The following is a 16,755-nucleotide window of genomic DNA, read 5'->3' on the forward strand; positions in this document are numbered from 1 at the left end:
CCCAAATTAAGATGAGGTTACACATCTTTATCTTTTAAATTTTACCAAGTTAACAGAATTCTTAATAAGAACCACCTGAAAATGATGTATCATGCTCTATAGTGAGGTCCACGTTATAATGGCAGTGGATAAAGATAGAAGAATAGCGATGCCGATTCTCTGCATTAATTATATTTCAACACTGTCAAAAACATAATTGTCATCGTTGTGAACCTAGAAAAGGATAGCAACACCGGCTTTGTCGAATGATAGACAAGGATAGCACAACCAAAGTTGATCAAATATTGTCATTATAACGTGGACCTCACTATAGTCAGATCAATTCTGCAGTATGGCATAGTTGTTTGGGGAGGCTGTTTCAACTGTCATATTGCTGAATTATTTGTAGCACAAAAACTGATAATTAAAACACTATATTAAGCAAACCCAGGTTCTATCTAACGGATATGGTTTTTAGTGATTTTGAGGTCATGACTATACGTCAATTATACATAAAAACCGTAATTGAGTACTTAATAAAATATAGATCCGATTTTCCTCTCACAATAAACTCTTCACTTAATTATTATAATCTAAGGGCCACTGCTAACAAATATGTAACCTATAACACTAATAATGAATGTATAAGGAGGCAGTTAATTTACATAGGTACTAAAATAATAAACCTCATTCCAAATCACTTTCTCATGGACAATAAGATCAGCGGAAAAATTAAACTGGATATAAAAAACTGGACATACAGTAATTTCTTCTTCCATTTAGATATATGACTCGAGATTTCTGCTCCAGCATTGTTTTTTCTTCATTTTTCAGTGGACTCGCTTACCTTTATTTTGAGTACCTATTCCTCTGTTTTCTTCCTTCCCCCATTTCTCCCTTCCCTTTTTTCCTCATCACTTCTCTCTTCTCTTTGGTAGAGAGTTAGTGGGGAGGATATTTTTAATATTCTTTCCGAAGAATGGACATTGATATGTCCAAAGCTCCGCCAATTTATGTAGATGCATAACAATATGATTATTATCTATAGTTATTATATTACAAACTGCTTTTTCATATCATATACAGTTCAATAATTATTTTCTTAGTCTATATTATGTAAATTCATCTATAATGTTGCTTTATTGTAAGCTATTGTATATAAGTGTATAAGCCAGTATATATTGTAATCTTCATAAATAAAGTACTCAATCAATCAATCAATTCTCTTCTTTGCCTGCCTATTACATGGGAAACCATAGTTGGCTAGGTATCTTCCTCTCTTTTTTTCTCTTCTCCAACACACCCAACCACAAAGCCCATGGGTTTTTATATTTGTAACATGTTATTGTATTTTATTTGTTTTGTAATTATTTATTTTGTTTTGTCTTTTTAATAAATTGAAAAAACATAGTCCGAAATACATCATGGATTTTTTCAAAATTGGTCAAAAATTAAAATCCCTCAAACTCTCAGGAATGATAGGTAGTACTTGGCGAGATGAACAATAATATCTCATCACATTGGCGAAATTCTCTCCTATTCTTGAGTTATAAGCATTAGAAGATGATTGATTTCTGTGATCTGTGAGTGGAGGAAAGATTTTATGTTTGAGTGAATAACTCACCCTGTATTGTAGCGAAACGTCTCATATTATAGCACAACACTTGTTAGGTCAACCTCTATCCATAGCCCCAATATCAACCAACAACCAAATCTGGGAGATTGACATTTTTCATGAAATCAATTTACTTTTATTAATCAGTTTTTACCGTGATTGATGACATCTTCCACTTCTCTCATTAGTTTTGTTTGATTAAAATCATCTAATTACGGTTAAATTTAATGTAAGTTACGGGCAAATCAGTAAAAAACGGGTCATAAACGTTTTCAGGAGATTGGAGATTTGCATTTTTCATGAAATCAATTTATTTTTATTAATCATTTTTCTCCGTGTTTGATGACATCTTCCACTTCTCTCATTAGTTTTGTTTGATTAAATCATCTAATTACGGTTAAATTTAATGTAAGTTACGGGCAAACCGGTAAAAAACGGGTCATAAACGTTTTCAGGAATTGAATTATCATCAAGTTATACCTATAATTTACACTGTTCAATATCAAGAATACAGTTCATTATTTTAGTATGAACCTTACCTAAAGTATTTGTAAAGTGTAATAAATAGTTAATCAGACATAGTGTCGGTTGCACAACAGCCGGTTAAATTTTAACCGTGATTAATTCCACGAAAACCATTTAAAATTTAACTGGCTGTTGTGCAACCGGTCCGTAAATGATTAATTATTAATGACTTACCTCCAAGATTCAAATTATTTTTGAGGTTATGTCTGTCGTCGTACCGGTATATTCACTTGAACATTGTCTTCACTAAATACTCAACTTTTTAAAATAACTGATTAACTACTTCAGGTATTCGTTATCAACTAAACTAGTTCAACTCAACAGTTTATCTCAGACAATAAAGCAGGTTTAATTCTCAATATTTCAAACTGACTGATAAGAACAGAAGTGTAATAATAATGAGGTATAAGAACCAAATAAAACAACAATCAGTTATCATACAGGTGTAGTGGAGGGAAATTTTAGAACACGAAATTTCCCTTTCAGCTACAAAAGTTCCCTTTTTGTTTCATTCAGTTGGAAGATGCTCTGTTACAGAGCTGCTATGTACTGTTTTAAAGTTTTCCAAACTTGAAATAGTCTTCGTTTTTGTTGAGGATATGATATCCACGTGAACTCTATAGTGAAGTCCACGTTATAATGGCAGTGGAGAAAGATAGGAGAACAACGTTGCCGATCCTCTGTCTTGTCTATGCCTTCTATAGACGGTAGCAGATACAGGTTTATTGATGTAATATTAATTCTTGTTGAAAATAATCAATTATATTTTATTAAGCAAGAAATAAGATTTTTCAATAATTTCAAAATGAATTTTTTATAATATAATTAAGAAGAAATATTTTGTGAATCAATTATTAATTCTACATAGTTAAAAGTAGATCTGGCAACAGAGCAAAGCGAGAGAGAGATATAGCGCTATCCGCTTTGTTGAATGATAGACAAGGATAGCAATACCATTACTAATAAAACACTGCCATTATAACGTGGACTTGTGCGTGGGTTTAGGGCGGATGATGGGGAATTTAAAAAATTAATAAGATGAAATGGAGATGATGAAACCTTCAGTTTTAGGTGGGTTTCGAACCACCGGGATGAGAATTTTCTACTCAGATACGAATTTTGTGTATTAAACAAAGAACAAAGTTCTTCCTTTTTCTCTGTGACTACAGTGAGATTTACTTCAAGCACTGAGCATAGGCTGAATGGAATCCATTCATGTTATCGCATATAACATGCTTACATTTTAAAGTTACATCTCACTATACATGTGCATTATACCATAGAGAAACAATAGCATAAGTAGATATCCCATGGTATAGGACATTTATGTCGCAACTTTTACTGTTATCTCAAGCCGATAGTCCACGTAGTTCTTTCCCGTGAAGCTGTGTGACGCTGGTAGTCTCTTATATAGTGCCGTTCATACACTCTCACCCGGTAAAAAAGTGAAAATCGACAATAAACGACAGTAATCGGCTTGAGATAACAGTAAAAGTTGCGACATAATCGCCCTATACCATGGGATATCTACTTACGCTATTGTTTCTCTATGATTATACTGTATCTAAGTTTTCTTAAAAAAGCCTCACCCTAATAAAAAATATTTTTTACAAAAAAATATTCTAAAATAACAGACTTATACTACGCAGGAACATTATCATCATCTTATAATTAATAATAGTAATAATTTTCATTATAATTATTACAATTCGAAGTATCCTATTTCGAGTACGAATCGCTACACTAATATTTATAGTATTATGTATAATAATTTACAATTTTTTTTATCATGTCCAACTTTACTAATATCGATACCTAAAATTACAAGATATTTGATCGCAAAAATAAATTATTATATAACAAATACGTCGCTGACAAGAAATGAAATAAACACAACAAAAACAATTTGAAAAAAAAAATAATTGTTGATAAAAAAATACAGTCCTCAATAGCGGGAATTTGTAAAAAAATTCCTACAAGTCAAACCTTAACTTGTAAAAACTTCCTACAAGGAAATCATAAATATTTAAAAGTCAAATTGTATAAACTTTCTACAAGTAAAGTTAGAAACTTATACAATTCAAATTGTGACTTGTAAAGTTTCTACAAGTAAACTAGAAACTTTTACAATCCAAATTACTTGTAAAGTTTCTACAAGTAAACCAGAAACATTTACAAGTTCACTTACATTTTACAAGTCAACTCGCGACTAAATTGAAATAAAATGTTACAAATCATCGTTTACCAGTCAAATCGTGACTTGTGAAGTTTCCTACAAATAAATTAATCCGAAAAATACGTCAAGTAGAGTACTTGTATATTTCACAAGTGAAAACCGCGCGTTCATAGTCAAGCTTGTAAATATTTCACTAATAGTAGTTTTTACAAGTAATTATCACTTCAATCATTATTAAATAATCAACTACCGAATTAATTATAAAATAATTGTAAATATTATATACATGGGACCGCGAAAACATCTGTCATAGTGTGTATATATAGAGATATACATAGGTCCTAATCAAACCTTGCATTCATTCAAGCGAAATATATATATATATTCTAGTGACTTGTTTATGTAGCTTTACATAGTTACATGTACATAAATCAGTACATAGTTTACATGTACATAAATTATTAGTACATGGTTCAGTACATACTTAAGCAATACGCACTACTAATGCTTAAAGGTTTGCTTGCATACTTTCGAAATTTATTTAAAAGTTCATCGTTTAATCTAGAGTACGCACAGCATTAAATATTTATAGTTAATTATATAATATTATGTATTATATAATCATGTAAACACATTACATAGTATGTAAACACGTTGACTAATCATATGCTTATAACCTCTCTCTGTTACATTCCAATAAAAATTTTGTTTTCAAATCAAATAATATTCAATACTAAAATTTTCAATAATATTCAATACTAAAATTTTCAATAATATTCAAACAAAAAATTCAATTTTGTTGAAAGATCTATGGAAAAATAAACTTGGAATAGATGAAAAATAAAATATTCCAGTTGTATATGTATTTAAGCTGTAAATGTTGTAGCCAAAAAATCAATAGCTTTGAGATAAAATTTTGAGATTGAAAGAAAAATATTTATTTTAGAATTCAGTTTAAAGTTTTAGGGATATACCCTTAACCTGAATATAGTTTTAAATGTTATCTTAGTAATTTATAATAATTTTCATTGAGGTCTTTTTTTATAAACATACGAATTTCTATGTGATGTTATAAATGTGAATATATATTTCTTATTTTACCAACTCTTTAGAAAATTCTGATGGGTTTCCGAGGAAATTCAGAATATGTTTATTGGAATTAAAAATCAAGATTATTATGTTAAAATTTCAAATTTCATTTCTTATACCCCATAATCACATCTTTGTATAAAATTCTATCCCTCAATCTGTTAATATCATATCATAACTAGAGCCTGAAAATGTCAATTTTCGAGAAAAAATGTGAAAAACTAAAAATTTCAGATATTCTACCAACAACATTCATTCATTTGGTTAGAACTAGATAGTATTAGCGTCTACTAGAATTATTAATATACTGTACTTAGTTATAATTTACAAGATTTTAAATAAATAAAAATAAATTTAAACCAGATACAGTGATTTAGAAAGAGAACGGATCAAGTCTAGAAACAAAAAAAAATGATTGAATAATTTGAAAATGATTCAAATTTGGGGAAACATTTTCAAAAAAAATTGTTGTATTTTTAAAAATTAAATCAAAAATATTTTCGTATCTGCGAAAAATCTCAAACATCCCTAAATTTTGTATAAAAATTCAAAATGCATAAATTTCAAGGTTCCAATAATTTCAAGTTTCCACAGAAGCTAAATAAACAAAGCATTACCGATAATCCTTCAATTTTTTTACATATTTTAGGAACATTACCGCAAATATAAATAAATATTTTATTTATTTAATTACCGCAAATATTAATATTACATTCGAATAGCCTTCGTGAAATTACATTGGATCATTCACACTAGATAACATACAAACAATACTATTTTCAGGATAAAATATAGAATACGAGTGTAATTCAATTCACAGTAACTGAATTTATTGAATTACAGAAAAAATTTAATTTTGACTATAGCATTGAGAGACTTACACTGAATTGATACTCCAAGTGCCGGTTGCACAACAGCCGGTTAAATTTTAACCGTGATTAATTCCACAAGAACCAATCAGAGAAGCCATCTTTTTAAAAACATCTGATTGGTTCTCGTGAAATTAATCACGGTTAAAATTTAACCGGCTGTTGTGCAAACGGGCCTAAGAATTTTTCTACTTTCAAAATATTGCTACTTTCGAAAAAATTATATTTTTCCAAGATATACGAGGTTTCTGCTCCCTTTGCTGGAGAAAGACAAAGAAAAAATAAAGAGGGAGAGAAAAAATTAAACTAATTAAATTGTGAGTACAAACAGAACATTTGAAAAAACGAATAACACAAGATTACCTTATTTTTCCTCTCCCTATCATTTCGATGATGTATTTATTTTATGAATGAATAAAGAATAAAGAATGTATAGGTACACTGAAAGTTCGAAGCAATACTTTGAAGGGCTTCAATTTTGAAATAAAAATAATAATTTCAAAAAAACCTTATTGAATCAATAGAAAAAATAAGGGATTCACTATATTTTATAGGGGAATATCAATATGCAATCGTTGAAGAGTTAAATCATTATTTTTCATTTTAGTATGAACAATTTATTATCATACTTAAGGAGAGTAAAAGAAAAATTGTTGGGAAATTCGAAAAAGTTATAATAGATGACTAGAATACAAGAAATTTTGGGCTGTGAAAAGTTGATTATACAGTAATGTTTGTCAGGATTTCAATACTCACAAATAAATAAATTATTTTCTACAAAAAATTCAATCATGGGCTGAAACAATCAAAATCGAAATCATTGAAAATTTTACAAACTTTTTGAGCAAGAAAAATATATTAAATCAACTGTTGGAAGCCCCGAATAATAGATTAAAATTAAAAAAAACTCAATAGTTTGTTTCCTATCCTAATGAATTTCAATTACTTCAAAAATATTTCAATTTTCGACCAAACATTTGACTGTTAGTTGTCAGTTTGCACTTGAAATTTCAACAATAAAGAAGAGCCTACAAAAAATATTTAATAAGAATTACTAGGATATCATGTTTAAATTGACTAAATTAGTGGGAAAACAAATGATATTTTCAGGAAAACAGAAATGAAAAAAAATATCAACAAATTGTTTTCAAACATAACCAACAATATTATATGAATGTAGAATAAAAATGAATAAGTAGGATTATTACTGCAACGAGGAAGACTTATGAAACAAAAAAAAATATTTCATGAATTATAAATATTAATAATTGAATACATATGTTTAAGATTTGAAAAGTAGAATATTATTAATCATTCTGCTAAATTGATAAACAGTATAAAGTGTGTAAAGAAGGTCATAGTTTTTACCACTTTTATGAAGGGAATCAAGTTCTTTTTTTAAATCATATTATGAAACATTTATAAAATACTTATAATTAGAGAATTTTTAATTAGGGATGATAGAAGTAATGTAATTTTCTAGAAAACTGGCCAAGAGTAATCAGTTTAGTCAATTATTACTAATTTAAAAAAGTTTCAGTGAAGAATTATTTCATAAACCTAAACTTCAAAACAATTCAATGAACTGTTTTAAACAAACCAATAACTTCCATTTTTATCATTTTAACATGCAAAATTTATCTCAATATTTGACTTTCAATATTAGCTTCAGTTATTAATAAATTAAGAGTTTTTTCTATTGGAATAATAATTTTTCCCTCAAGTTATTTACTAAAAATAAACCAGTTCTTAGACTAAAATTTCAAAAAAATCAATTCAAGACCAAAAGAGTGAGTCAAATTGTCACAAGTTACCTAACATTTGCCAAAGATTCACTAAATATTAATATTTTGTCGAAATTGTTTACTGGAAACCATTAATTATTACCTAAAAATTATCCGACCAAAACAAGTCTTAAATTAATCGATAGAATACAAAAGACGTTACAGGGCTCAGTCTAGTCAAATTTATCCCAATCCGAGGAACCTCATTTTTTCTAAGCTCAAGGAACTCATACAGAAAGCAAGATACATAATTCTATTCTGTATCAGAAATAAGATACAAAACTCGGATAGTATCCACGAAAACTAGATACAAAACTGAGTTCTGTATCAAGAAAAGCTACAAAACCCAGTTTGTATCCACAGAATCCAGCCATAAAACTCAATTCTGTATCAATACAAGATACAAGAAACCCAAGTTTTGTATCCTGGAGAGTCAATAGTGATATTAATTTCTGTCAGCTTAGTTTATTAATAATATCAATGCCTCCAACCAATGTTGAAAGTTTCACTTAACTCAATTTCAATTCAAAACTCACTTTTGTATCTCCAGAAATCTTGATACAAACCTACAATTTGTATCTTGCAGTCTGTCAACAAATTCTTTCTTAAATTTTTAGTTCAACTCTTGTAAAGTTCGTTCATTCAAACAATATCGCAGACTTAATTTGGTTAAATTTTTCCAAACACATCTTTTGCCAACGTTTCATCCCATTCAATCTACCTATTTTTATATGTCAGTCAGTGCTGTTTCAACTGAAGGCAGTCAAAACAACATTGTTTCTAATATTTATGAGGCATGTTTCATAAGTAAGGTTCGAATAAACAAAATACAGAAATTAATTCTGTATCAAGTTTTAGAACAAACAAGAATCAGCAAATTCTCCAATATTATTGTAACACCATATAATGAAGCACTAAAAATAGTGCACAGTTAGCTAAATTCAGTTCAAAAAAAGAAAAGCGTATTCTATCTAAAACGAGTTACCTGAACTCTTCAATTCATACAAGGTGCATCTCAAAAGTTATGTCCCAATTGAGTTGGCCTTTATTATTCAATTCTTTCATAACAACACTACTTTCAAATTTCAATTATTAGTCCAAACTCCATCACAAATCACAAAACACTTCAGCTCACAAAGCGTAATCAAAAATTATCCCCCCTCCCCAAATACTAGGTGCATCCAAAATGTATCTACCTAGAATGCAATCACAATATTAACAATAGCACACTTATCCCACCCAAATCATTGTCTTTGGGACTAGATTGGTTCACCACAACTTACTTACATTTCAACAAACATGAGAGCATATCCCAATTTCCCAAACTATGCACTTTCCAATTCATGCACAGAATAACCCACTTGGATTATACTCAACAATAAAATTCAAAGCAATCTTCACATCCTGAATGTCATTTCCTGCTAAAATCACCCCCCCTTTCCTGTCATAATATCAAGGAGCATCCCATTTCACATAGTTTGCTGCAGTTTACAAGGGGCATCCCAAAACAACTTCCTTCCCACCTAATTCACATTGTTGGCAGCAAACTTGACAACAATTGTGTCCTTCTTTGAGGTCGTGCTGCGGCGTCCACGTGTGACACGCTTCGGTGTAGCTGACGCTGCAGTTGTTGTCATCATGCGTGACGTCACATGAGCACCAGCTGATGACGTAATGGTAGTCATGTGGGGCGATGCTCCAGCAGTGGTCCGGCTTGGAGGTGCCGGCGTCGAGATCCGGCCAACCTGTGTTGAGATCCGGGTCTGAGGTCCACCAACTGATGACAGAGTCCGGCCCGGAGGGCCAACAGTGGACACAATCCGACCCGGGGGACCAACTGACGTCATCAACGCCGATGTAACAACAACGGTTACATCTTCCTGATGGTGTTGGTGGCGCCTTGATGACGTCATCGCTGCTTGAACACCGCCCGATGACAAGGACTACGATGAGGAGGATGCATTCATGCCAGCAAACATTCCGGTGCTGAACGGTGTGTTCTGTTGTTGGGCCGCCTGTTGTTGTGCTTGTTGTTGGTGATGTTGTTGTTGCTGGTTGCTAGCCTGACGGCCATGTTTGGGCATTGGTGGCTGGAGGTACTCGTGACGTGACAGTGCAAACACATCAATGCGGTCCTCTTTGCGGTAGGCTAGACAACACCGGATGAAGCCCTAGACAGAAATTTTAAAATAGTGTTCATGTTTTCAACAACATTCAAACGACACTGACCCTTTGAAGTGGATCTACTATAATTGGTTCACCAAAGCATGTTCAACTGAGAACATATGAGTAGTTCATTGAAGCCAGATAAATCTTTATTCTCAAAAAAAAAGCTGTAAGAATAATTTCCAATGTGCCATTATAGAGAAACAATAGCATAAGTAGATATCCCATGGTATAGGGCATTTATGTTGCAACTTTTACTGTTATCTTAAGCCGATAGTTCATGTAATCCTTTCCCGTGACGCTAATAGTCTCTCATATTGTGCCGTTCATACACTCTCACCCCAACAAAACAGTAAAATTCGATAATAATCAACAGTAATTGGCCTGAGGTAACAGTAAAAGTTGTGACATAAACGTCCTATACCATGGGATGTATACTTACGCTATTGTTTCTCTAAGGTGCCATATAATACTCACTGGGAGCCACTTTTTGTTAGCCTTAGGATATTGACCATACAATATGTTCTTTATGTTTTATGTTATGTTCATAGTAATTTAGACAGGTATTACAAAAACCATAACTTTCATCACTTCAATACCAGAAACAGTAAAAAACTATGAGTTCAGCAGTACACCCATACAAAATCTCATTTATTCATCTGTTAAATCACACTTCCTACCATTTCAAACAGTTGCCACTCAGCCAATTTAAGTGGGTTTTGAAAGATTTATGAAAACGATTTTAAAAAATACCAGCTGATCTTTTTCACCAATCATGTATTAGTTTCTAGGCCTAAGATGCGATGTTGCAATATTGTAGGCCGGGGCCTTGTATTAGAGGTGGCTATGACACTGTTCATGAATATTTTGAGATTGACTGCAGTTGAGTGTTACTGTACATCCTAATAATCAGTATATTTTACTAATAGTTAAAAAAAATTGTAAACCTTTTATTGTCTATGGTTGTCTGACATGGTCCAAGTATTCTGGAAATATTTATGACCAATTAAATATTAGCTTATTGATGTATACTTATTATATCAATCAATAAAGAATAAAGCTTATTTATTTAAACAAACCTTCAAATGGAAACTCAAATTCACAGTAAGTTTTATAACATACATCAGGTGTAACCTGTCCTCCACAATGAGTAAAAATGATAAAATTATATGAATATTTTTATAATCATCATTGACATTCAAAATTCAAAAACATTGACCTAGGCTGGGATCAAATCAGAGACCTACAGGCTAGTAGCCTGATACAAAAATCCGCCATCTTGTTAGGAAGCGCCGCATTGTAATAGTATTGATGGTAGGTTCGGATCACTTTAATGATCCGGATCAATTGGGTCTCGTTCACTGCCACGAGCCAATCAGAAGACCAGGATTGGAACTTCCTAAGGTCACGTGACGTGTCTAGTATTTGCGTCATGTAAAAAGCATTGGTTAGATAGGCGTTTGATTACTAGTTTCCATTCTGTACCTATTCTGTCCCTACAGATCCAGAAACAGACACATTAGCGGCCCTGCACCATCAATACACTTAGCTTATTGACAATGGGACTTATCTGTTACATGGGCTATGTCTGGCAAATTGCTTAAATTTGTTTCAATAATACAAAGTAGAATTAATTTATGGATAAAAATCAGGATGAGGGTATTAGAAGTGAGTTAAATAACTTCAGTCTAAATGAGAGAGTGGCGCAGTATCGGTATATATTTTTGGACAGAACTTTGAACTTTAACTTTCCTCAGTAAGAACATAACCTATTTTTTCGGACATTTTATTATTTATCAAAATTTGGGAACAGAATAGTTTTGGGCTATGCCTGTTGTTCTATCCCGATCATATTCATATGATTTGTAATTGTATAAAAAAAAAAAATAATAAATCGAAGGAGCATGTCAAGAGAATGCCTGCTGAGAGGTTTCCTTTGAACATTTTCAATAAAGTGAATTTGTATGGCTTTTGTTGGTGGGGAGTCCCTTGCGGGAAGGTCCCACCGCCTGAATATATAATTTAAGCCGTCAATGGGCCTTACGACTGTCATACTTCAGCCGGGACCGAAGTACAATTAACAGTCATTAGGCAAGAGAGAGGTTGGCAGACCACGCAAAAGATGGAATAATATACATTTCATATTGACCTTCGAATAGGATTTTTGAATAAAATATTATTGCCCATAAAAAATCGTAAATAGCAGCTGAATGTGAGTCGGAACAGGCTATAGACTAATCCTTGATTGTAAGAAGAAGAAGAAGAAGAAGAGAAGAAGAAGAAGAAGAAGAAGAAGAAAGAAGATAGAAGAAGAAGAACAAGAAGAAGTAGAAGAAGAGTAAAAGTAGAAGAAAAAGAAGAAGAGCAAGAAGTAGAAATAGAAGAAGAGTAAAAGTAGAGGAAGAAGACGAAGAAGAAAATAGAAAAAGAATAAGAAGAAGAAGAGGAAGAAGAAGAAGACAGAAGAAGAAGATAGAAATTCCCTATAACCATCTCTAGTAATTTCAGAACTTTATCAGTTCAGTAGTTCAGATGTACTGATGCATCAAACAACATATCCAATCTTCCCTGTACAAAACCCAAAGTCATTTAACATATTATAGTGGGGATAAAAAACTGATCATTCATCACAAAAGTTGAGTTTTTTCAATAGAATTACTAGTAACCTTCCATTTTTTTTTTGGAAGAGATGAAAAATGTTGAAGTAGCCCTATAGAAATGCATGAAATACATAAGATAATATCATAGAGAAACGATAGCATAAGTAGATATCCCATAGTATAGGGCGTTTATGTCGCAACTTTTACTGTTATCCCAAGCCGATAGTCCACGTAGTTCTTTCCCATGCAGCTGTGTGACGCTGGTAGTCTCTCAAATTGTACCACTCTCACCCCAACAAAACAGTAAAAATTGACAGTAATCGGCTTGAGATAACAGTAAAAGTTGCGACATAAATTCCCTATACCATGGGATATCTACTTACGCTATTGTTTCTCTATGGTACACATTAAGTTACCTGTTAGCAAATTTTGATGAACATGTAGGCTACATATTAGGTACCATAGAGGAAAGATAGTATCTACTTATGCTATCGTTTCTCTATGATAATATTTAATGTGGGATCCGAACCACCTAATCTCACCTTTGCCTCGTTGCTGACAGTAGGCTTGGCAGCAAACTGCACTTCGGTTGCCTTCAGAATTGTGTTCTCTTCCAGTATGGTCGCTTGTGATTGGTTGTGGCCAAACGGCTGCAAAACAATTCAATGTATTAATACAAATAACTTGGAAGCATTCAACTTTATCTCTAACATAAATGATAATCAATGGAAAACAACAATCAATGAAATGTCACAACTCAAGATTTATTGAAAAAATATAAAATTATATTCTTTAATCATTTTTGTCATAGTCATTTTCAGCTGTTTTCCATGCATGAAATCAAGCCGGTAAAAAACTGTTTGCAGAACAAATAATAAACATATGATTCTCATAACAGTATACACTACTGTAATGAAACCATATGTTTTCTTTACAGTCGAGTATGTTTCCTAGTTCCGAAATAGGAGCAGCAAAACTGCTACAAAAAAAAACACCTTCAGCGCTCCAGGTCAAAGACCTTAAAGAGATATAGACCCACAATGCCTATGCCTTCCCAATGATAGTTCTTACTTGAAATTGAAGGCCGCCATTGGGGTATTTTAGCACGAGATATTATATCTATATATCAGAAATGTTATAGATTACAAAGGCATTGGTATGTAATAATCGTATAGGTTGCCCCCTCAATGGCCGATTTCAATTCCAAGTACGACACTAGCGCTGCATGTGAGTTTATGCATATTTAAGGGCTTTGCTCCAGGTGGACGTTTTGTCAAGTTCAACAAGATTCCTGATTCAGAATTTGTGAACTAGGTTATGATTATAGAATGCATGTAGTAACGTCAGTACAAGCAGGTAATGTTTTTCTATTTCTCAATTATTCTTCTTTAGACTATTATGACAAAAAATATTGTACGTTGCTTGGACGTGAATGTCTTTTGCAGTGCTGGAATGAAATTCTAGTCTCGGCTAGAAACATCATTCTCGCCTGCAAAAGGCCCCTTCCCGTCCATGTGACGTAAGATACTATAATGTATTAAAACAAATAACTTTAAAGCATTCAACTTTATCTCTAACATAAATGATAATAATCAATGGAAAAACAATCAATGAAAATGTCACAACTCAAGATTTATTAAAAAAATATGAAATTATCTTCTTCAATCATTTACAGTAGAAGGAGAAAGGACTAGTCAAAAAAATAGTTTGAGCATTTGCTCAAAAGTAAAAGCTTATACTCAAAATTGTATGAATAAACTAGAGCATTTGTTCAACTTTTGAAGCAAATGCTTCAAAAAGGGTGAGTCTAGTCTAGAGCAGCTTATCACCTTTTGCTCAAAGTAAAATGACTCAACTAATTCGTATGAGGAAGAGGAAACTATACCAGATACGATCACAACCAATAGTTGAGAACTATAAAACTCTTTTTAGATTCAACCATGATGATTATCACCATTATTCCTACAAAAGAATAAATACAAAACATAGCTACCTGATATAAAGATATCCATTACAAAACAGGAAATAAGCATTTAAGAAGATGAGAGTGTAGACGATTATAAGAAGGCTATTGATATTATAAGAATATGCTGAAGATTATTATAGAGATGACATATTTTCACGCTATTATTTCAAAATTCTAAACTCAACTAACCTAAAAATCTATTCATAAATAGAAAACAGAGCAGACGACGCAAACACAAGCGGTGCCTCCTACTTGCATATTTAGCGCTTCCGTGAGCTATAAAAACAAAGTAAGGCTACAAAAGCGAATCAGCTGATGAAAAATCTTTAAATACGTGAGCATTTGCTCCAGAGTTCAGCAGCATAAGGTAAGAGTATAAGGTAAAGCTTATTCATATAAAAATAAGCAAATGCTTTTGCTTCTACCTCTTGCTCATGAGCAAAACCTTATGCTCCATGCTCTTGCTCATGAGCATTTGCTCTGGTTTTATTCATATGGGCCAATAAATCTGAGAAATCTTGAATCCCTCTATTCAAATGCAAATAGTCTACAGTTGTCAACCAGCTTTCTTGCCAGATAGAATATTCGACTGTGATTAAAATCGAATTGCAATACAAGGTGTGTTTCAAAAGTAGGGTCACTGACCTTCTTGCCATAGAGACACTGATAGAATATGACGCCGACACTCCACACATCGACCTTGCTGGATATCTTTGGCGGCGACTTGCCCACCACAAAGCACTCGGGCGGCAGATACCAGTAGGTGCCAGCTCCCTGTGACGTCAGGTCCATGCCGTGGTCTGGATTGTAGTTTTCCTCGTCCATCACCTGTGTCACATTCATTCATTCATTCATTCATTTTATTCATGTAACAAACAACACTGATGTGAAAACATTTATAAATAAAGTACTAAAAAAAGAGCATATTCGCAAATGTATCGTACAAAAATCTGGTGTGGCGCACTCACACAACATTCCTTGCCGTTATGAAAATTGATCACCTGACGCTAGTGTTCCCGCGCATCTCAAGTCTACTATTCAAAGATTTGAGCCAGGTGGTGACAGGACAATAACGCTGGAGACACACGAGGTCTGCTATCTCTTCATATTGAATGATTTGATAGAATCAACAGTTTGCAATTGGATAATCACATTTTCTCGAATTTCGAGCTTATTTACAATTTTAGGTGAAAATGTTACTGGACACTAATTGTAGAGATTTTCATGCTCAATCTTTCGTTTAAATTGTATCTGAAGCCTGATAATTGGGAATCTAAAATCAAACTTTGCATAGATGGGGAGGAGCTCCTGAAATTTTTACAGATATGGGACTTGTGGCAGTTGATAGAGCTTTTAGGTATGAATTTAATCAAAATCGTTGGAGCCGTTTTTGAGAAAATCGCGAAAAACCCTGTTTTTGACAACATTTTCGCCATTTTAGCCGCCATCTTGAATTGCATCTGATCGAAATTGTTCGTGTCGGATCCGTATATTGTAAGGACCTTAAGTTCCAAATTTCAAGTCATTCCGTTAATTGGGAGATGAGATATCGTGTACACAGACGCACATACACTCATACACACACACACACACACACACCACACACACACACACACACACATACAAACCAATACCCAGAAAACACTTTTTTGGACTCAGGGGACCTTCAAACGTATAGAAATTTAGAAATTGGTGTACCTTAATTTTTTTCGGAAAGCAATACTTTCCTTACCTATGGTAATAGGGCAAGGAAAGTAAAAATGCTATTAGCCCTAACGTCCATCAACTGTGAGATATTCGAAAATGTATCAACTACATAAATGCTACTATATCCCTACACAGGTTCTTTCTCATATTCTTTATTTATACATTCATAATCGAAATGATAGAGAGAGGAAAAATCAGGTAACCTTGCGCTATTCCTCTCCCAAATTTAGAAAAGGTAACACATAGTCTGAAACAGGTCAATGCTGTACGGTACACTTC

The 16,755-nt window shown here is 32.7% G+C and overlaps 1 protein-coding gene across 1 annotated transcript in view; it reads right to left on the reverse strand.

Moving 5' to 3' along the window:
- Nucleotides 1-7,727: 7,727 nt before the first annotated feature.
- LOC111060123 (serine/threonine-protein kinase tousled-like 2) overlaps nt 7,728-16,755 on the reverse strand; it is a 132,671-nt gene continuing 123,643 nt past the window's right edge. Inside the window, exons 16-18 of the mRNA XM_039441090.1 lie at nt 15,415-15,597; nt 13,346-13,453; nt 7,728-10,208 (exon numbers count right to left, since the gene is read on the reverse strand). Of these exons, the coding sequence (XP_039297024.1) occupies nt 9,981-10,208; nt 13,346-13,453; nt 15,415-15,597 (519 nt within the window). The 3' untranslated portion in view covers nt 7,728-9,980. The remainder of the gene's footprint in view (nt 10,209-13,345; nt 13,454-15,414; nt 15,598-16,755) is intronic.

Source organism: Nilaparvata lugens, chromosome 14 (assembly GCF_014356525.2).
Source record: "Nilaparvata lugens isolate BPH chromosome 14, ASM1435652v1, whole genome shotgun sequence".
Lineage (NCBI taxonomy): Eukaryota > Metazoa > Arthropoda > Insecta > Hemiptera > Delphacidae > Nilaparvata > Nilaparvata lugens.